This window comes from Drosophila serrata, unplaced genomic scaffold (assembly GCF_035046125.1).
Source record: "Drosophila serrata isolate PLE 108 unplaced genomic scaffold, ASM3504612v1 contig_249, whole genome shotgun sequence".
NCBI classification, from domain to species: domain Eukaryota; kingdom Metazoa; phylum Arthropoda; class Insecta; order Diptera; family Drosophilidae; genus Drosophila; species Drosophila serrata.
The window spans coordinates 3,781,420-3,804,726 of NW_028257147.1; the positions used below are offsets into that span (position 1 = coordinate 3,781,420).

At 33.5% G+C, this 23,307-nt stretch overlaps 1 protein-coding gene across 2 annotated transcripts in view; it reads right to left on the reverse strand.

Annotated features, from left to right (window-relative positions):
• Nucleotides 1–23,307, reverse strand: part of LOC110181155 (fibronectin type-III domain-containing protein 3A-like) — an 86,292-nt gene that overhangs the window by 29,362 nt on the left and 33,623 nt on the right. Inside the window, exon 1 of one of the 2 annotated variants that reach the window (XM_086832695.1) lies at nucleotides 9,508–9,842. The exons of the other annotated variant lie outside the window; for it this stretch is intronic. Within the exon in view, the coding sequence (XP_086688821.1) occupies nucleotides 9,508–9,541 (34 nt within the window). The 5' untranslated portion in view covers nucleotides 9,542–9,842. Of the gene's footprint in view, nucleotides 1–9,507; nucleotides 9,843–23,307 lie in introns of those variants that run through there. 2 annotated transcript variants of the gene reach the window in all.

The window sequence follows — 23,307 nt, forward strand, 5'->3', positions numbered from 1 at the left end:
GGTGAACTCTTGACATACAATTATGGCAGTGGTTAATTAGGTGGGAAAAAAATATGGGGATTTTTTTAAAGATACTCTTTTTTGGATCTAAAAAATTGTGAAAATTTTGTATTTAGAGGGTTTTTGGAGATAGTTATTTTAAGTTTTTTACCAAGACATCTACTTTTAATGTCTTTAAAAATATTTATTTACCCAAAAATGTATGTATAATAACCTTTAGGTACATTTTAAGGCATTCCTTGTAGTATTTTATATTTATATTAAATTCATCTTCTTCATATTTATATTTTCTGTTTATTTAAAATATCTCAATTGCTGTATATTTATTTTAACTTTATCTAAGAAATTGTGAATATTTTGTATTTGTAGGGTTTTTGGAGATAGTTATTTTAAGTTTTTTACCAAGACTTATACTTTTAATGTCTTTAAAAATATTTCAAAATATTTATTTACCCAAAAATGTATCTATAAGAACCTTTAGGTACATTTTAAGGCATTCCTTGTAGTATTTTATATTTATATTAAATTCATCTTCTTCATATTTATATTTTCTGTTTATTTAAAATATCTCAATTGTTGTATATTTATTTTAACTTTATCTATGTTAAGCCTTAAGTTATTGTTGTCATATTTGTCTTGCATATTTTATTTGATTTCCAAATGCAATAGAGATTTATTTAAATGTGGCTTGACAAGTGTGGTTACCACACAAAAATAAATAAATACATTTATTTAAATAGTTTCATCAACTTTGAAATTTATTTGGTTTAAATTGTTTTTCCTGGGATGATAATCTTGCTAGAAAATCAGTTACTTGGCACACTTGACTTCTTGTTTTGATTAAATTTAAACCCAATTATAATTGAGGAATTTTTCGTTATTTTATTTGCTTTCCTCTACATCTTCCAACTGAATTAATTTCAATTCAATTGCATATTTAGCCTTATCTCTGAATTTTTTATGAAATTGTTTCTGCTTATCTTTGCATCGTTTCTTTCTCCAGCTCCTCTCGATTATTTCTCTTTACATTTTCATTCATTGTTTGCTTTGCTTTTTTATTATTATTTTTTTTGCTTTTGCTCTGATGCCAAGGCAATTTTCTGTAGCGTGCATTTGCTTTTTTTGTTGCACAAAGTTATGCGCGTTGTAATTGCAAAAGTGACAATATCCGCTTCGTGCTTAGCTGCAACTAAAAAATATATATGTATATATATATATAAAAAAAAAAAAAATGCAAAAAAATAGCAACAAAAGCGGCACGAAAAGTATGCCACAAAACGGATGCAATAAACACGCAGCCCAAAAGCCAGAGCCAAGTCATGAATGGCAAAGTGAAAATGGCAGTGCCAAAATGAAAAGCCAAAGCCAAATGCGCAGAAATTAGCAAAACGGAAAACGAGAAAATTCCAGCGGCAGCTCCAAAGATTTCCATCATCAAATAGAGGGAAAAGAAAGACATTTTCAATACACTAAGAGAAGAAATGGTCAAGAGTTTACATATCACGAATCTTGAATGTTATATTTCTTTAAATATTACCAAAAAAGGTTCAAAAATTACGTTTAAAGTATAAAAACTCCTAAAAACTAATGCTTCAATTGACCTTATTTTTCTTTCATTCGTATGTTTTTCTCTCTCTTCGCAGCCTTGGTAAGCATTTTAATACAATTCCATTAAAGAATGTATCTCAAAGATACACAAGCACGCATACGGTCTGTATCTGTGCATAATTAAACGCTTAGCGGTATACACCCAGATACAGATACAGATACAATTTTATAAATTGCACTCGTCTTGTTTATAGTTATTGTTGTTCCCCATTTTTGCTTCCACCAATTGTATCTCTAAAATATTCAAAGTCACGTTGCCTTCTCCGAAAATGATCACCGCCAGAGTTTTTCCCACGAACATGTTACCAAAAAAAAAAAAAAGAACAATATATATTTGTGTATATGTTTATATTTGCATCTGAATCTGCAAAAATCCCACACACAAAGTTTTTTTTTTGGTCATAAAAAGCGTTAAAGATTTGCCCATATTAAACTCTAGTTGATGGATATTTTTCGCAATTGACCTTGAGGTTTATTTAAGTGGTTTTTTGTCTCAAAGCTTTGGCTCGTGGAATTTGCGACAAAGAAACTATAAATCTATTTCAATGAACATTCCATTAATGGTAGTCTTTTTGGTGTTTTTGTTTAGTTGAGAAATCTTAACGTGTGAAATACTTTTAATCAAGTTAAAAGAGTCATTTGTTAAATGGAGGTTTTTAAGTAACTAAACAATTGTATTGTATTTTTAAATTAGATAAGCGTTTTAAATGTCCTAACAAGTGAATAAAAAGTCTTTTGAAAATGGAAAACTATGAAGGCTTCTATTGTCAAATTAACAATATATTAAGGGAGATTGTTCTTTTCATTTATAAAGTTACTTTAAGCGCTTGCTTTGTAGAGTTTACAAAATATCTTTAAAATTGAATTTTGAGTTACCATTTTCCTTGTCAGTTTTCTAAAAGAATACTTGAAGAATATATTATTTTCTGAAGATTTACGGCAATGGTGTACCATACTATAAGAAAATTCCAATGCACTTGAGTATATATCTTATTATCTAAACACTTTTGGATTTTAACATTTATGTATCTAAATTTCTTTCAAAAAGTTTTCCAACAAAGGCATTCCTTAAGTGTGTTTAACTTTTCGAATAAAACTCATTGGCTGATGTCATTCTGTGATTGCAACCCGCCTCCATCCTCCGAAAACTAACTATGGAACTTGTAGAACGCAGTTACACTTTTTAGCATGGATTTTGATATATATAATATATATATATATATATGTTTTTTTTTGTGCCAAATCTAGAGCGCATTTCTGAGTCTCTCTTTTGTTTTGCATTTAGTCGAGTGCTGTTACTGTTACTGCTGATGCTGCTGCGGATGATGATGATGTGTGGGCGTAATCTCGAGCATTGTCACTCAATGGCTCACTTAGCGGCACTTAACGGCCAAATGCGCACAAAAAAAAAAAGAAGAAAAAAAACATGAGCATAACGAAATTTGAACTGCATCCGTGAGATACGCGCGCCACAAAAGGCAAAAGGCACACAGATGCAGATACAAAAGAGCCACGGATACTGGCAAGTGACTGCCGTCAATTATAACATTTCTGACAGTTGAAACTTTCAAATTAACCCACACACACACTCCAGATTTTTGCGAATTTGTTTATTGCAGAGTCAGGCAAGACTTATGTACATCTACATTCACTAGTGACAACTTTTGGACTTCTTTTTGCATCAGCCTATAAAAATATGTAATAGCAAAATGGATCGAACAAGTTTTTTGCATACTCTAAATCGATTTTTGTTTTTCAATGAATCTTAATATCTATGAATATATTTATAGATATTTATATATATGTTTTAAAGTATTTTGTGGAGCTGTGAAATTAATTATGAAGCTTGATATAAGTTTATAAGTATTTAAATTCATGTTTGAGGTATTTAATACTTTTAAATACTTTTTAAAGGATTTTTTAAATACTTTTTTAGGGATTTTCTAATATTTTTTAAAGAATTTCAAAAGATAATTATATCGTTTATTTTTAATATCGGCTATAAATGGATTTTATTTTTGAAATTTATCTGGATACCTACAAATACTTTAAAGATCTTTGAGATGCTGTGACATTAATTATTAAGTTTGGTATAAGTTTAAAAGTATTTAATTTATATTGTAAAGTATTCTTTCTTTTTAAATACATTTTAAATAATTTTAAAAGATATTTATATTGTTAAATAAATATTTAATGCTGTTTTTACAATACAATTATTGTATCTTTTATCCCTTTCAAAAAGAGTTCAGTTATTTAAATCATATTCAATATAGAATGTCTTATATTTAGGAAACAACTCACTGCATTATAATTAATTCTGAGAAGGAAGATAGGAAGTTTAATGTTATTTAAACATTCTTTAATTCTCAGAGTCTTAAACCCATTTAAAACTTAAGTATTTTTCATTCATTCACTCTTTCTATTCAAGAAAAATCTCATTAATCGGTTTCTCGGCGGCCAGACTTCTGGCCAAAATGAAAATAACCCTGCCGAAAAAAGAGCGTAACACCAACTGAATACGAAATACTGACTGCTATTTGCATCAGCCAAAAAGCAAAAAAAAACTGGTAAAAAATAAAGAGAAGCCAAGAAGAAGTTGAAAAACCCGCCATGGCCATTGGAGGAGGCATTAGACGACTTCAAGTGGCAGCCAAGCGGCAACGAGTGACCCAAATACTTCAGCTTCAGCTTCAGCTCTGGCTTCCACCTCGGCTTTGGCAACAAATACAGATACAAATGCAGCTCAAGATACAATTACACAGAGGAAAATTCATTAATCTTGGAAACTTGATTCAAAATAAATAAGAAAGAGTTGGAAACACAGAGTAAACAGCTATGGAAGGAGTGTATAAAGCTTCCTTTGGGTCTAAATAAATTTAAAAGAAATACTTTTAAGTATCTTATACTCATTTTTCTTCAGTGTACAGCTTGAGCTGTAACTGCAGCTTGAAACTAACGGTAAATGGCCGAGGCTGCGTTGGCTGCCAATGCTGTTAACCGCATTTCGCAGGCGTGTATCTAATAGATACATTTCGCATGCCGTGACTGGGAATGCCACGCCCCCTTTGCCGCCTCCACTTCACTTCACTTCAGTTCACTTTTCGCATGCAGGCACGCACACATGACATTCTTTTTTTATATTTTTTTGGTTCGAATGCGAAATTTCCGAAAATTTTCAGAGCTGCCAACAATTTCATCAACTTTTCCTCGGTTTATATATGTATATTTTTGTTGTTTTATATTTTTTTATCAACTGCAGCTGACACTTTTATGGTTTTTGTTTTGCACTTTTTTTGGCAGTAAAACTATTTTTTAATTATTTCATTAGCAGGGCAACTCCACCCAAAAAGGAAAGCAACAAAAAAATATGGAGGGGAAAAGTCTGCCTCAGACATGTTGACATTAATTTATATGGCAACAAGCTTTAGCAGGTCTTTGAACTTGAATTTAATTATGAAACTTAAGTTGGTCAACAAAAAATATTAGCACCGTCCGAAAAAGTAAAAGTTGATCCACTCAGGTGACTCACCTAAGACGACTCATTCATTTCACACAAGTTTATTTGAATAGTTATAAAATATGTGTGAGATAAACTAAAAAAAAGCTTAAAGAAAACAACAATATGTGTGTGGTTTATCATGGAAATATATGTGAGAACAGTTTACTATCATAATAATCATATTAACAGGATGTTTACGTTTTATTTTATTATTTTATTTATGTATATGGTTATTTCCTCAGTAAAGATTAAGTTTTTAAAACCCTTTATATTGTATTTTTCCTGTGTGTTCTGCTATTTATTACTTCTAAGAAAAGTAGTAAATATTTTTAAACTAAAGTATCTTTAGATTTATCACCCTTTCATAACACGTTTTTAAATATTTAATTTCTTACCTTATATTCTCAACATTTGATAATGTTTTATATTATTAAAACATTATTAAATGCTTGATAATGTCTCTCTAATATTATATTTATTGAAAGACTCCTTTCAGTTTTAAAAAGATATTACTTTCTTCTTCATCTTACGCTTCAATATTATTTCAAGGAATTTTAAATATTTCCTCTACTTAAAATATCTTAGTAATTGCCTAAAGAATCTACCGTTTTAATGGCTTCCGGGAACATTAAAATTATATAAAAAGGAAACCCCATCGATTTCGACCGACATTTTTCGCTAACTTCCAAAGACTTCTTCCCAGAACCTGTTAAAGTTCGTTTTAGGCCTCAAAACCGGACATACTAAGCCACACAAAAATGCGTTCGAATATTTGCTATAAAAATTCCCAAAACTCCTATTGGAAGATGATTCACTCCCTTTGATTTATGAAGGTAGACGAGTTTCCTTCTTTTTTAATCCACTGACGCACAATTCTCTAGAGACCTTTGCATTGAGAGCATTGAGGCCTTGTCGTCACATGTTTAGCGATAAGGTATATGTATTTATATATATATATATAAGATATATTCCCCTCATATTGTTTGCGATCAACCTATTTATGAATGAACAACGGGGAGAGAAATACGAAAGAAAAACAACAAGACAAGAATGTGCCATTCGAGTAAATTGAGGATGTGACTCACTGGAGGCATTTAAGTGAATTATATTTGGCGCATCGGCCTCTCTCTGGCTTTTAATTTGCATCTCAAAGATACGCCACTTTGCTGCAGATACAGATACAGATGCAGATACATCTACGCCAGAACAAACAAAACTGGCAGATAGATAAACAAACATCAGAGTCGTGACAAAAAACAACAGTTGGTTTGTCAATTTACATTTCGGTTTTCGGTACTGTTTTGTTTGCTATGAACTTATGCAGAGGAAAAAATTTCTTAAATTAATTGGAAAAAAATATTACTATTAGATTATATGTAAACATTTAATTTTTATCAGCTGTGAGATACAATTTTCTTTCTTTATAAATTTATTATTATTAACTTTTCATTCCCCTTTTTTAAGCTACAAAATTTCCTCTTTGCATTTACGTATCTTGACAGCTGTGTATCTTTGTATCTACGCAAGTCTGTATCTTTTGCTTCCGCTTGCAAAGCTGAAAGTTTCACTTTAATTGATAAGAAATTAGTTGGGAAAACAAAAACCCCAACGGACAATTTATCAGCTTTAAATAGCCTTGGGGGCTAATCAGAAGTTTCCTTTTACGGAAAATGAGAAACTAAAATATTTGCATAATCAAGCAAATGTAAGAAGCTTCATTGAATATATGCTAAATTATTAACATCTCCAGCTTATTGATATTATTCAAAGTAAGTGTTGCATTTGCAGTTTGCCTAAAGGGATTAAGAGTAAGCTGTCCATTTAATTTAAGCTTCGATTATTAATTGGAAATTTACATACAGGAGCTAAGATAGGTGAATAGTAATTAAAATGTGGCATATATGTATGTTTATAAATTATAGATTAAAGAAGAGGGAAGATAAATCTTGTTTGTGTTTATTTATGAATTTTGTCACAAGAAACTACATTAATATAAATTAATTCAATTAAAAAATTGAGTTCTCTTGTTCTATTTAATTTCAATAAATCTTTATCAAAGGCTGCACTTTGAGCTGCACTTTTCCATCCATTTTCCATAATCATGACGACCCACAACCGTCGCATTTTTTTTTTCAGACACAATTGCAAGTCAAGTTAAAAAGAAAATTTCATAATTAGCGTTAATTGCTGCTTAGTTGTGCAAATAGAACACAAGCCGAAAGAGAAAGTGGGTGGCGGGAAAAGTGTGGGTGCGGGGATTTCCCTCCAGCTTATCCCCCCTTTTGCAGCGGAATTTTCTGACTCATCAAAGGCAAATTTGCTAAATGCAAAAACAAAACAAAAACAAAAAAAAAGTGCACCAGACAAAAAGAAATGAGCAGGAGGAAAGTGCACTGCCTGAGGTACAAATGAAAAGCGGCTGAGGGGAGGGGTGGAAAACCTCAAGTGACCGCCGCCGCCGTTCCAGTCTCTCGCTTTTTATTCCCTTTTCCACATTTTTCCCATTCCCAGCAGCAAGTAAAAAAAAAACTTGAAGTTAATGTGGAAAAGTGAATGGCAACCTGGCTCCGGCCATTGGATAATTTGTGGCAAGTGCCTGCAGTGCCACTCCCACTTTTCCCAGCAAATAAGTAAGTCAAAACACACGCCCAACAAACCAACAAAAAAAGCAGAAATCAAACCGAAGGAAAAAATAATATAAAAAATACAATAACAAATATCAATTGAAGTTTGCTCTGCGCTAAAATAAAAACAACAAAAAAAATCATATAAAACGGGTTAAAAATCAACAAAAGGGTGGAAATAAAAAATTGAATGATATCGCATAACGATTCGCTGAATTTCTGTTTGGTTTTAATCAGATTTTTGTGGGGTTCGCTGACACGACATTCAGCCACAGAGACACAGACTCTGCCCTGCCCTGTTTCGGAAAATATTGCAGAAATGTTACAAAAATAGATTGCCATCGAAATTGTTAACAATAATAAATGCAGCAATATTCAAGGGATTTAATTGCTTGGAATATATTGAAAAGGTAGCGAAGCGAACAATTAAATCATTTGAGACGGAAAGGGAAACAAGGAGAAAACTTGAACTATTTGTTATTGATATTTGTAATTAATTGAATGAATTTCTTTAAGGGTATATATTCTTTTTAAATATATATATTTAGTCTTAATATTTTCCAAAGAGAAATTTAAATTTTCACATCTCTAACTTATGGAACTTTGTATATATTTTTTGTTTGTCTTGTTTTTGGGTGCGGCGTGTGCCGGGCTTTTAATTGAATTGAATTGAGCATTGGCCAGCAGACATGTGAGACATCTGGGTAGCTCCAGATATAAGGAGTATATATATGTATTTGTATATATAACTCTGAAACTCAAAATCACAATTGAACAGACAGACAGACACATTCCTGCCCCAAAGCCTGCACTTTGCATGCCACTCGAGGGCGTTGAGGAAAATGGTTAGGGCGTGGCCCTGCCAAAGTTGTTGACGTCGTCTCGAATTTTGGCTCCTTGGGCAGAAAAGAGATTTCTTTTCAGGCGGCAACAAGTGCCAAAAAGTACCCCAAAAAGAGGTTTTGTCAGTTTGCAGAGTTAATTCAAAAGGAGAAAGAAAAATTGTTAGGGAAAAGATAGCAGCTTTTCTAGGGGGAGAAAATGATAAAAATAAAGGTAGAAAATATTTTATGATATATATATATATATGATAATCATATTCCTGAATAAGTCAAGTAATCAAAAATATGATACATAATTTTCCTATATTTTTTACAAACATTTTTAAGACCTTTTTGGTTTCCAAAAATCTCGAAGCCACTTTCTTTGCCATATTTCTCCCTCTGTATGCTAATTTTTTTCAACATATTTCCGCCAACCCATTCGTCTTTATTTTCTTGAATCAAATTATTTCACTGAAGTGACATCATCATCATCAGCAGCAGCATCAGTAGCATCAGTAGCAGTAGCAGTAGAAGATGCTGCTTCAACCGAGTGAAGGAGCAGCATCTTCACCCTGACCTCGTAAAACTTTTGCCGCATTTTCGCACGTGGCCATAAAAAAAGGACAGCAGGAAAACGGGAGGGGGCTGGGCATGGGGGCGTGGCCACTGCAGGATATGGTATTCCTTGCCAAGAGATATATAGAATAAGGAGAAGGAGAAGGGGAAGAAGATGTGAACTTTCTGTGTGGCATGAGGGAGGAATTCTCACAAGGATTGCATAACCAGCATGCCAGCAGGCGGCAAATAAAACTGAAACTTTTACGTCTGACCTTGTTGCACGGTCAGTTGCACACAAACAAACAAACAAACCTAATCCTTGAATCCTTTTTTCGGTTCTTAATTGAAATTGAAATGAGAAACGAAATACGTCACTTGCACTTTTAACACTTACACTTCAAGCGGCAACAGTGCGTATGAGTAATCATCTTTGATTGTGGCTTACCTGCAATGAAAATGATAAAAATACACAAATTAGTAAGTTTGTCAAAATATTTACACACAGCTTAAAGGGGAGGCTTAAAGTGCCTCTACCAATATACAGATTATTAATTCATAGACATCCCTGGGCTGTGTGTGTGCATATGCGTATGTATGTATTTATATTGCACATTTTAAAATGTGTTTCCCATTTCGCCAACACGTTCGTGTGGCGCATGTTTTCCCCAAAATGCAAACACAGACGCAAAAAGCCGCATTATTAATTACCCAAAACACAAAAAAAAAAAGGAAAGGGAAAACATCTGTCGGGTGGTGAATACTCTTCAAGCGAATTTGAATTGATTACATTTTGTATTTCAAGAGAAATCAATTTAGGATTATATACTTAAGAAAAAGAGAAAAGTTCTAGGTAGGAAAATGCAATATTTTTATATAATTTTACTTTATTTTTATTGTATATTTCTCATATCACATTAGCTGCATTTTATGTACTCACAATTGCACAGAAAATTGTAAATACCCAAAGGGAAAATATTTAAAAAGCATTTTCCGAACCGCAAAATTAACAGGGGGGAGATGTGTGTAAATTTGTCCTTGCATATTAAATGTATTTATTTAAATTATTGTTAATTTAATGCATCACTGTTTATATCCATCCATCTCTTTATAGAAACCCTTTTACAGTGCAAATTAAATAATATAAATAATATTAGTGTGAAATTGGCTGGCATTTTGGCTTACTCGGGCTAATGAGTTTCAACTCGGCAAATTAATTGCATAATTTAGTTTTCCAGCAATTATTGCGATGCGTGGATGTTGCATGTTCCGCATGTGCGCCGAAAAATAACCAAAAATTTCAACCAAATTTCATGGAAATCCCCAAAAGGGGAAAGAGGGGAGACTTTTAATTTTTGGGGGAGAAGCTAGAAATCATTTAAGAGAAACAGCAAAAACAGGAAAACAGTTTTGTTTTCATCCAACCAACCAGCGCTAAAAATTTAATATATATTATAAACAAAATTATAATGCTTTTTGTTGTCCCAGCAGACAGCATATGGATTTAATGCCATGTCGTTGGCTGTACCACACATTTTGTGGCTTCTTTTTGCAGCCCTTTTTTTTTGTTTTATGAGGCAGAGTTTTTGTGTCTTCATTTGTTTGATTTTTTTTGGCTTGTTTTTATTATTATTATTATTATATACAATTTTTTTTCTTGGTTCTGAAAAACTGACACATTCTTTTTTTATGACTATACACATCAGTGTATATCTGCCATAAATATTACAATATTTGCCCAATAAATCCTTCGCCATGAAATTCTGTGTTTTATCTGCTTTGGTATTAATTTAGTTTCTTTTTTTTATGGAAGCAAAGCACTTAGGGGGAAGCCACAAAAACTTATGATCTCAAATTAATTTAATGACTAGCACGTGTGGCGAAAAAAAAACATAAATGGAAATGAAGGCTTAAATTACTTTCATAATTGCAATAAAAGTTCTGGGAATAAAATCATTAAAGTGGTAAGATAATATGACAAATGTTGATTTTAATATTCTTAATTTAATAATGAACATTCAAATTGCTTAGTAGGATATTAAATGGAGGAGGTAAACGTTATGTGGAAAATTTGTTAAGTTTAAAATTTAAGCTGTATAGATTTATATTATAATTATAAATAAATTTTTGGTTTAGTCAGAAAACTTATTTTAGGAAACTTTTTTTCATTCCCAATTTAGTTTTAGCAAAACTAAAGTTAAATGATATTTTCTTGTGATTTATTTGTATTTCTAAGTTGTATTTTTATATTTTAAAATTTTTTTACAAATATAAATTTCCTATCTTGCAATAGGCTTATCAAAATAACTTTTTTTCCTTCCAATTTCCAGTTATGAGTGAGTTAAAGTAGACCCAAGACCCCATTACTATATTATCATTTTGTGAAAAACCTTTCACATTTCCCAAGCTGGAAAAGTAGATGGGGGGGGGTGTTGGTTGGTTTTGGTAAAATAAAAAAATACTTGGATATTTATCTTGAAACAAATTGGTTCACTTAACAAGCACAGCCAGTGGCCACTGGCCAGTGGCTTCGTTTTCGTCTTTGTCGTTGTCGTTGTCGTCGTGGTCCACTTGGTTGACCTTTTAACCCTTTCCACAGCATAACAATTGACCCCCAGTGCCACCAGCCACCGGCCAAGCACATTAACCACTAAAATCCCCTTTCGACCGCAAAAGTCACACAAATGACCAGCGGACAAAGGCCAGAAAGAGCCAGAAAGAGAGGAGAAAAGTGGAAAAAATTGGTAACCGAAACTGTTTGGCAATTTATTTGGCCCAGACTCGGGACATTCGAATGGCATCCAATCGGTTGGAATCAAAAGGAATCGAACTCACCATTTTTTTTATATATGTTTCTTTCTGGGGGGTGGCAATGGCAATTACAACAATCATAACGTGCCCAAAACAAGCAGCAATAAAACCGGCAAAGGGGGGAATTTTTATGGGAAATACAACAAACGATATCGGAATCAATATAAAACAGCAGATACGACACGGTTACAGATACAGTTACAGTTACAGATACAAATACAGATACAGATACACGTAACAGAGAAACAAGGTGCTGGTCAGCACTTTAAGGCGGTGAAAGTTGGGGGACTGTTGTTAAGTTTATGTCAATCAGTGATAAGTATCTTCAAAAGTATATTATTATTTATGTAATTTATACAATACGAAAAGCAAAGAACAAACAGAAAAATTATCAAGATTAAAATGTTCGGGGAATTATTAAGGTATTTTGAAGGGAATTTTGATAAGACAACTTTTACCTTACTTGAAGTATATCATATTAAATAATACAACTTTTGAAGGGCTATAATATATCAAAAACCTTGGCCAGCTTTCAAAGGGTATATCAATAAAATAACTTGTACCTTATTTAAGGTATTACATATTAAATAATATTATTATACAACCTTGACTAAATAAAACCTTTTCAAGTTAAAAATATCTTAATAAATCTTGGTCATGGTATGAGTTTTAATAATTTAATGACATTAAATGTCTATAAAAAAATTATGCACAATTCCGTCTTGACCTACAGTCAGAGTTCATCTTTAATATTAAGGAATATTAATGTAATATAATCGATAAAAAAAAATGTTATATCTATATATATAATATTAATCTTTAAAATAACTTGTACCTTATTTGAAGTATAATTTATTAAAGAAAATTATTGCATAAACTTAATAATAAACTAAATAAAAATAGTTTAAAATATCTTAGTAAACCTTGGCCTTCTTTAGTCATATTTATTTAAATAATTTAAATAAATTTAAAATCTATAACAAATTAAGCACACTTCCGCCTTGACCTACAGTTATGAAACGCAGAGTTCATCTTTCTGCAAATAAAATATACTTTTAATAAATGAAGCGCTCGAAAAGGAGTACAAAGAAAACGATGGCAGAGGCAACAAACACACACAACAAAAAAATAATAATAATAAAACCGTTGAAACAAAAAAAGATGAAAAAAAGGACAAAAATCAACAGTAACAACAAGAAAAAGTTAGGATCAGAAGGGAGAGCAGATAAAAGGAGAGCAGAATCACATGAATGGCACTTAACTTTGCCCAGAGAGGGAGAGAGAGAGAGAGAGAGATGGAAATGGCCAAAAAGGGGGGAGGAGGGTGAAGCAGAAAGGTTTTAAAATGGAGGAAAATGCTGGGGAGATGGGGCGACTGAAGTGGGCCTTGAGGCCAGAGGACCAGACGGAGATAGATAGAGATGGAAAACGTTACAGTTACAATTTTAATGCGCATTGCATGTGTGCCCCCCCCCAACCCATTTTCCAACCCGCCACAATTTTCCCAACCAAATGTAAGTTTCTGTTGTTTGATGCCAATTTTTTGCATTTGCTTCTTCTGCTGCCCTTCTCCCCTTCGGTTTTCCCTGGGAGTTTTTCGCTATATTTTTTTTCGTTGTTCTCTTTTTTTTTTGGGTGCTATCCCCCCCTCCCTCCTACAGTTTTCCTTTTAGCTGCATTTGTCGTTCGTTGAACCCATTTGCTAGAAGCTTTTGCCGTCCATAAGTGGCCCTGGCCAACAACAATAAATGCAACAGCAAACGACTGCAACAAAAAATAAAAAAAAGATATTTATAAAAAAATATAAGAGAAATACTACTACAACTACATACAACCCGCTGAACTGCAACAAAAGCAATACAAATCAAATGAAAGCTGCCTCTGCAATTTTTTTCATTAGGGCAAAAGAAAAATGCGACGATATAAATAAAAATGCATACAAAAGACACACATAGATAACTGCAAGAAATTAAGCAAATCTAAGAGGAAAACTTAATTTTTTAGTATTAAAGAGAGGGTTTTTAGTAGCAGAATTTTATGCATAATTAATTTTAAATGAGTTCTTATATGAAGTAGTTTCTATTGTATTGAAAGCTACATAACTTAATGCAAGCTTAGTCCTTAATTTATTGTGAATTTTCTTTAGGTTAGAGTTTTAGGTAAAGATTAATTAATGAAAAAGAAAATAAATAAAGAATATAACTTGTTTAATTGTATTAATTAAAGCAAGTTGTGTCCTTAATTTGTTCTGGAATTTTCTTCAAACTAGAGCCTAAGATAAAGATTAATTATTGATACACTTATACTCTACACATTCTTAAAGCATTTATATAATAAATATAAATAAATAAAGAATATAACAGCCTAAGTACATGGAACTACCACTTATTCTAATTTTTAATATGAAAATAAGTACATATTTAATCATAATTAATCCGTATTTGAAAGGTATAAATATAAGAGTCCCTTGAATTAATTAATAGACAGAGCTAACAACTATAGAACTGGGAAACCTTACTTTAATTGTTCTTTAATATATTAAACATTTTTTTATGTAATAAATACTTAGCTAATTTTTAAAGTAAATAAAGATTTGAACACTCTTTAATTTTTATTTGCCCAATATATGCATTATTTATAAATAATATTTATATACAAATATTAATACATGCATATCCTTTGCTTCAACATACCCATTATTTATATAATGGTTTAGTTTCCTGTATATTTTTATTGCTTTTTTCTCAAGGGGTTTTCCCCTTTTTCTCTTTTCTTTAACAGTATTTGATCTAAATCTTATCAGTATTTTATCTCTGTCTTATCTTTATGTCTATATTGTTTGTGCTTTATCTTATCAACACACATTTTTCCAAGTGCACGTTGGGGGGGGGCCTTCCTCAATTTTCATAATTTATGTTCCCTGCACAGTTTTTAATGCTGTTCAATGCATATATAAAAATATATATCTATACAAAGCTAGTCAAAAGTATTTACACTTCAACCATTTTCATAGCCAAATTTCTTTTATTTCTTATTATTGTTGTTGTTGACCCTTTTCCCTGAAATTTTCTTTTTTGCGTAGATTGATTTAATGCTATTAAAATTAAATATTTTTTTTGTGACAATATCATAAGTTACTTTATTAATAGTTTAAAAAAAAATTGCTTAGGTATTGGTTGGAATTGAGTTTATTAAATAAATAGACATATTTTCTTTCGCTTTTAATATTGTCCTATGAACCGTTATCTTTTGTTTTCGTTTTCTGCTTATATCTGAATAGATCAATTTATGCAATAAAAAAAATTTCCTGGAAATCGGTCAACAAAAACAAGAACAATAACAATAGATAAGTTTGGCGGTGAAAATAATTGCGAATTTGTGTAAATACTTTTGACTACCCCTATATTTGTGCATCTTTTATGGCTGACGAGGACGAGGACGACGGGTGGGCGGCTATTTGGCCACGCCCCCTTCGTAAACTGTAGCCTCCCACTTTTTATTATTATTTTTTTTTGTTTTTGTCGCAATGGAGTGACAGCAGCAACTCATTAAAAAGCAATTAAAAGACTTTTTTGTTGTTACTGTGGAGACAGAGGCGTCGTCTGAGGAGACACTCAATAGCCGCTGGCCATTCGCAAGGTCAACACGCACATAATACGTGTACTATATGCAAAATATCTATATAAATCTGTATGGGAATGAATATATACATACGTATCTATATAGATATTTATGTAAATCTGTATATATGTATGTACATGATGTCCAACCGATGTATTGTCTGGCGTGTGTCTGGAGCTGCGACTTTCGAGCCTCGAGCCTGTGGCAAACAAAAACATATTACGCATACGCCACCGAAGGACACGCAAGGCAAACAAACAAGAAGAAGGCGGCCACAAAACAAGGACACGGCAAAACGAATAAGGAGGCAGAGAGTGAGTGAGTGAGTGGCAGAGATAGAGAGAGTCAGATATGAAGATATATGGCAGAGCAAAATATATATAGAAGGAGATATAAAATGAGTTACAAGAGTGGCATAGGACACTTGAGCTCCTTAGGAGAGAAAGACTCGTAAAATACATGTTCTAAAAAAGAAAATATAAAGAAATAAATACTTTAGGATAAAGTTAAAGATGTGGATGTATAAAATTTATTAAGAAAATGAGCATTTATTGAGTGGTATTCATTTAAAAAAGTATCTTAATAAGTCTATATAAGGAAGAGTAAATTTAAGGTTAAATATGGTAGGTAAAGAGGTCCAATTGCTATTTTTAATGGATTTTTAAAGGTTTAGGGAGAGTATGATTTAAAACTTAGGACTATATTCTAATGATATAATTATAAAAAACACAAGAACGCTATAATTAAGGCTTTTCAGTGGTTCTTCTTCCTCTAATTAAATTATAAGAAAACCCTGAAACAAAATCTTTAAGTAATAAAGAGCAAAAGAAACTGCTTTCATAATTGTTAAGAAAAAGAAACTTAAACTGTCATAAATCTAGGCTAGTTGTGGTAACCAACCAAGTTTAAAAATTACCACCATTCACCGAAAAACTACACTCATAAATAAGTTTTGCTGCCACCCACATTTCCTTCCAAGGCAATCCCTTTTCTTTTAGAAAATTCCAAGTTAGAAGATTGTCTGATTTTCATAACCAAAAAAATATTCCTTGAATTTTAAATTTTTCGTTTGTTTGTTTTTCTTTTCTTTTTTGAGGCTAACGAAACGTAGACAGAAATGGCCAAAACGTGTTGACAGTTTTCCCTGCTTGCTGCTCTCCAGTTTCCTCTCATTTTCCCGAACACGAACACGGGATTGGCAAAAGCCTTAAGCATGTCCTTGAGCTAGAAAATTTATTGCCGCTTTAAGTTATTTTGTCATTCTGCATTATTTCGTTTAGTTTTTTCTTTTCCTCTTTCTTTTTTTGTGGGTTGTGCGTTGATTTTTTGTGGGTGCCATCTGCCACGCCCTGATTTCAATACGAAATTGCGCAATGTATTAAGAAAACATTTTCAAGCTATTTAAAGGCAATTTCCCCCACACTCTACGAAGAAATTTATGCGAAATTGTTTTCCTTTTTTTTTCCTTCTTTCTTCTGAAGTTGGAGTTGGCGTGAAATTTATTTTTGGTAACCCGCCACTGCCAGTGATTATTTGGGCCAATATTGCGGCTTACAGGGGCTTACATACGCCTGGAAAAAAAATACGAGAGGGCCAAAAAGGTATAAAGCGGGAGATATATCTCTGAAAGAGGATCTTGCCAAGCTCAATTGAAATACCGGCTATAAATTAAGCGTTAATAGACTTGGCCAACTGGGGGACCCATGCAAATATCAAAGCCGAAATGCGAATTGGCTTAAGTGCTAGACTTTAATTAGGTTTATGAAAATGAAAGAAAATATATATTATATATATTTATAAGTCACTGAATTAAAGCAAAAAGAGAGAGCTTTATGAAAACACAATTGGAATTGTGTTCAAATTTATTGTTAGAGATTTGTTCATTGTTTGTTATACACTTTGTTTGCTGTTGATGCATGTGTGGCACACACAAAGTTCAGGGTCACATTTACCGTTGGATTTGCCAAAAAAATACAAATAATAAACGTGCACAAGTACACGGAGAGAAAGTGCTTTAAATAATATTTGTTTTGAAGGGTCTTTGGTATTGAAAATATATATGTATAAATTGTTATTTTGTCATAATTTGTATAAAACCCATTTTAATTGGTATTTGCTTTTTGTTTTCTGTTCTGTAGCTCCCCACAATTTGTAATAACCAAATCAAATCAAGTGAAATTCTCATTTGACAAGCAAAAAATTCAGTTGTCGCCTTTTTTGATTTGATTTTTCCTATTCATTTTTCCTTTTTCTTTTTTTTGGTTGCATCTGGTTTTCTTTGTTTTGTGTTTTTGTGGGGAGCAGAGATTTTTCGCTTGAATACCAATCGTTGCCGTGGGTTAGAGGCGGGGCGGGAAAATCAATTACGTGTACGCGTCGCAAACGGAAGTGGCAGACTACAACAACAACGATATCAACAACGACACCAGCAACACCAACACCAACATCAACAACAACATCAACAACGATGGCCACTTTAAGCCGGAAATGTGCGACAACCACAAGAGCTCGATGGGATTAGAGGCAGCGGACCAACTCGAGGGTCAAACTCACACACTCTCTCTCTCTCTCTTGGATCGCATTTCCCTCCTGACCACGTGCCTGACATTTCAATTAAATTGCCAAAAAATATATATGTATCTATACGTTTGCCAGATTTATACCCACGCACACGCACCGAACAACACACACTTTAAGTCCGCCAAATGCAAACGAATAAATTTCTCTGCTTTTTGGCAAATCCCAATGAGTAAAATTGCACACAAAAAAAAGCAAGAAAATTTATATATATATATATGTGCATATATATAAGAGAAAATCGGGAAACAACTTCCGTTTGATGAGAGTTGCATAAAAATGCGGATCAAAATGGAAAATACTTTATTTTGTGGGGCTGTGAGTGGAGAGGGGAAAAGAAAAAAAAAGAAAAAGACTTTTCCGCTTTCGAACAATTGTCATGGAGAGAAGGCTAAAGATGGGTGGTTATGGCGGGATATTTTCATATGTGGGTCTTTTGAGATTGAAATATATTATTAAAAATCTATTTAAGAAGTTGAAGAGGCATCCTTCAGAAAGTTATGATATATATATTGGGAAAATATAAATCAATCAATCAATCCATAGGAATTTCAGGAAAATGTTTATTAAATATAAGCATATATTCAACAAATAAAAATTAATGAAAATTCAAGTAACATTACACAAATAAAAATGAATAAAATTCTACATTTCCCTTTATTAAAAATGTAAAATCTATGCTAAATGTTTAATGAACTTGCAACTTAAGTAAGAGGGCTATAATTACCTCTTTCAATTTATTTAAATATATTTAATATATTAAAATAAAAGAAACCCATTTCACAAGCTCATTAAGCTCATCTCAGTTGAATTTGAAAACTCTTTCGTGACACAAAATATATATCTATCCAGAGAGGCATGTTCTGGAATAATTTTCCCTTTTAAGCAAACAAATCGTTATTTGATGCAACCAACTAAAATTTCAGTTATATAGTTTGTGCATAAGCTTCAAAGAGAGCCATTTGTGATATAAGTTTCGTGCAATACACACACAAAATTCGCAAATTGCAAGCCGCTCAAACTGTGCAAATTGCAATTAGTGGCTGGTTTGTGGGTGAGAAACTGAAGCTGACTGAATGAGTGAGTGATTGGGGGAGGAATAGAATGACTGAATGACTGAGTGAATGAGTGACTGAATGACTGAGTGAGTGAATGAGTGACCGAATGACTGAGTGAATGACTTACTGACTGACTGACTGAATGACCGAGTGAGTGACTAACTGACTAACTGACTAACTGACTAACTGACTAACTGACTAACTGACTAACTGACTAACTGACTAACTGACTAACTGACTAACTGACTAACTGACTAACTGACTAACTGACTAACTGACTAACTGACTAACTGACTAACTGACTAACTGACTAACTGACTAACTGACTAACTGACTAACTGACTAACTGACTAACTGACTAACTGACTAACTGACTAACTGACTAACTGACTAACTGACTAACTGACTAACTGACTAACTGACTAACTGACTAACTGACTAACTGACTAACTGACTAACTGACTAACTGACTAACTGACTAACTGACTAACTGACTAACTGACTAACTGACTAACTGACTAACTGACTAACTGACTAACTGACTAACTGACTAACTGACTAACTGACTAACTGACTAACTGACTAACTGACTAACTGACTAACTGACAATCTCATTGACTGACTGACTGACTGAATGACTGACTGACTGACAAACTGGCACACTGAGCAACTCGTGCCCAAATGATATAATTACGTTTCAATTAGTGCAGAAGTCTGATGCACATGCCGCAAAACTTGCAACAAATTATATTAAATGAGGAAACCAAATGCAGGCAAGCGGAAATTCTAGGGGGAAGTACAGAGATGGAGGCGGAGGTAGAGGTAGCTATTCCGGGGGAATCCCATTAAGCCGGTGATAAACAGACATTGATAGCGCTGTAGAGTACCAAAGTAAAGTGAATTTTCACTTTAATTGTAGCAACATCTCTCTCTGCTTTTGGTAAACAAATGTTCTAGCAGATAACGAAAATAACAAAAATTAATTAATTAAGCCCAAGGAAAGGGAAAGCAAATAAATAAAAGCTCGTTGGCAAAAATATAGGTCACCCGGAGAGTCAATTGTCGGTCTGTCGGAAAAAGCGTTGACAGTTGAGAGTTCATCACTTTTGCCACCGTCAGGAACTAAAAGTTAAAATATATGAATGAATTTTTGAGGGCATGGATATATATGCTGTCAGTGACAAAATATGCTCACCAAAAAATTTATGCCGCATCATGTTTTCACTCACCCAACCCCCACCGAAAGTTTTCCATTTTCCAAAAACCCCGAAAGCAATTTGTCATCTAGACATTTGACAGCATCGTCGTCTTTGTCATTAAGCTTGCCCTGGGAAATCTTCTCGAGAAAATCCTCTAGGAAAAAAACACACAAACGAACCTCCTCCATTCGTGGGATAATGTTCCACTTGAAAGTGAGGCATAAAACTCAATTCGACTTGACTTGAAACTTGTGATGTGAAGTTGAGCGAACTATTCAGGAAGGAGAACAGGAATCGTCGAATGTGAATGCGAATGTGAATTTTTGGCTAACCTTCGAATTTGGCATAAAAATCAACGAGGCAAAAGTTGAAACTAGAGAGATGGGGGACAGAGAGACATTCGACAGAGGTATATGCAAATGCAATGGGCTATATTCCGATGGGGCCAAAACCAACAATAAAATCGAGCAAAAGCGAGGAAGCCAATAAATCTGTGCCGCCAAAGCGGCTCGTAAAAATGGACAAGTTTATGTTGGGTTAAAAGATGAGGAGAAGGAGGTGATATGGGGTTTAGAGGGGTTTGTCTGCCATCGAGCAGCTGCCATTTATTTTGCAACTGGAAAAAGCTTCTCCTTAATATTACTACTTCTATTTTTTTTTTTAGCTTTTTCTACCTGTCGCCTGGCTGGCTGACTGCCTACAGTTGGGCAGGGACTGGCAAAAGACATTTTTATGCACTTTTCTTTTTATGAGCCACAGGAATTTCCCCTCCCCAGAAATGGGTTCAAACGGCAGGCAGGCCAGTGTAGTCGTCCTTTATAGTTAAGAGCTTGTAATATGACATCACACAGATCCGACAATGTCCTTCTCTCCTATCCACTTGCAAAATGGAAATGTTTGTTTATGCCCCACTGAACAATTGGTGGGGAGCGTGTGGAAAATCCCTGGAAAAGCGTTTTATGTGCGAATAATAAGTAACAATCATTTGTGGGTTTCTATCAGCAGAACAAACGCAACGAATGTTTGCACAAGTCCAAGTCTCCCTTTTGTGTCCTGCTCACAGGATTTACTTCATTTGTATTACTTTGTGACACAGTTTTCCTTCAGCGGCTTTTATTCGTGGATTTTCCCTTAAATTCTTTTCTTTTTCTTTTAGCAGGTGCCACTTGGACTCGGATTACAAAAGATTGTATTTACTTTCAGTGTACATATATAAAAGTTTTAGCTCAATTAAACGGAACGGAACAGAAGACATAAACTCTTGTGGCATCTGTTAAACATTAAGTGACTCAAGACGGATAAAGTTCAAAAGTGCAAAGTTCATAGCCGCTGGCCATGCCGCCCTCTTAATATAATATAATAAGTCTTAATAAGCTGAGGGCGTTCGATGTGCGGGTTAATTAAAAATTATTACCAAAGAGATTAAACGAAAAATGGGCAAAAAGAATATCAGAAAGTCAATGTGGAAGTTGGGTTGGAGAGTGTCCGGGGTATCGGATGTCGCTGGTTCTGGGGGATAAATATAATTATGCTAGATATTAGAGATTTTCCCTCCCTCTAGTTTGTATTTATTATTTTCCCAAGATTGTGATCTGTGTGCAAGTGACGATATTATACTTAGATTGCCCTCTCTCTTATTTACTCTTAATTTTCCCACGAGTTTTTCTTTGGAGGGGGTTTCCATCTTAATATCCGAAATGTTTACGTTTCTTGTATTTATGGGAGAAATTATTTGAGAAATTAGTTAATGACTTGAGACATGTGCTAGCTATGAAAAAGATACTTGGGAAAATTTATAATAAACTAAAGAAATAGGTGGGAAAAATATAAAACATTAAACTGAAATATCAATTTCAGTATGTAACTTTTACTAGTACTAAATTATTTATTTACTATATGCTCTAAAAGAATAAAGTTGGCTACTTCCTTCCTCTAAAGATCTGTTGGATTATCCTAAAGAAATTTATACTGACTCTGATTTAACTTTGGCCTTCAGCCACGTGCCTTTTATCAGTCCTCAATTCCAATTCATTTCAATGTATAAACATATATATTTTTATATATATAGTATATTTTTTCTGATTCTTTTTTGTTCTGTGCTCATTTAAGCTGACCGCACGAGAAATCCAGAGTGTGGGCATATAAAATAATAGGAATTATGTTGATTAGAGAGCGTTTTTGCTGGACTCTGGTTTGCCCGGCAATCAACACCATGAGGGTGACCCTGCCATCCCTTTTTAGCGCCTTGCCAAACTATTCGGAAGCCTCAGGAAATACTTCCATATCTACACTATTCAGCTAAATATTTTTTCCTCTTTTTTTTTGCACAACTGAAATGTGGTGTGGGTGGCAGGAACAAGAGCATGCTCAGCATTCTTATAATTATAACATGCTCAGCATCCATATCAATATAGTAAAGTTGATGTCGACCCGGGCGCAAATTCCATTAGAACACACTGTGGGGAAAATGGCGAGAGGAGGGGAGGAGATGGTGTGGCATGGATGCTGTGGGGGGAGGGAAACTCTTGCTTGGAGCTGTGTCTTAGACTAAGGCCCAGCACGCACTCAGAGCCCATTTCCTCTGCAAGTTTATTCGATTAACAACAATCAGGCCAGGCCAGGCCAAACCAGAGCAGAGCGAAGTCGATTGGAGTTCAGGGAAAAGGCAGAATAGCAGGCATAAATATCACTGCAAGAATATATGTTTAATTTATTACTTAAAGACATTTATATTTGTGAAATTTTTAATTTGTTTTTGAAAGAGAAAATTGGACAGATTGCATGAAACATTTTTTGATAACATTCTTCATAGGAGCTATAAGAAAAGGGAACCCCTAAAGGTCTTCCAAGTACGAACTCGGGCTCCTTAAAATTCCCAAGTAGGAATTCGGCGATTCTAAAAATTCCCAAGTACGAACTCGGGCTCCTTAA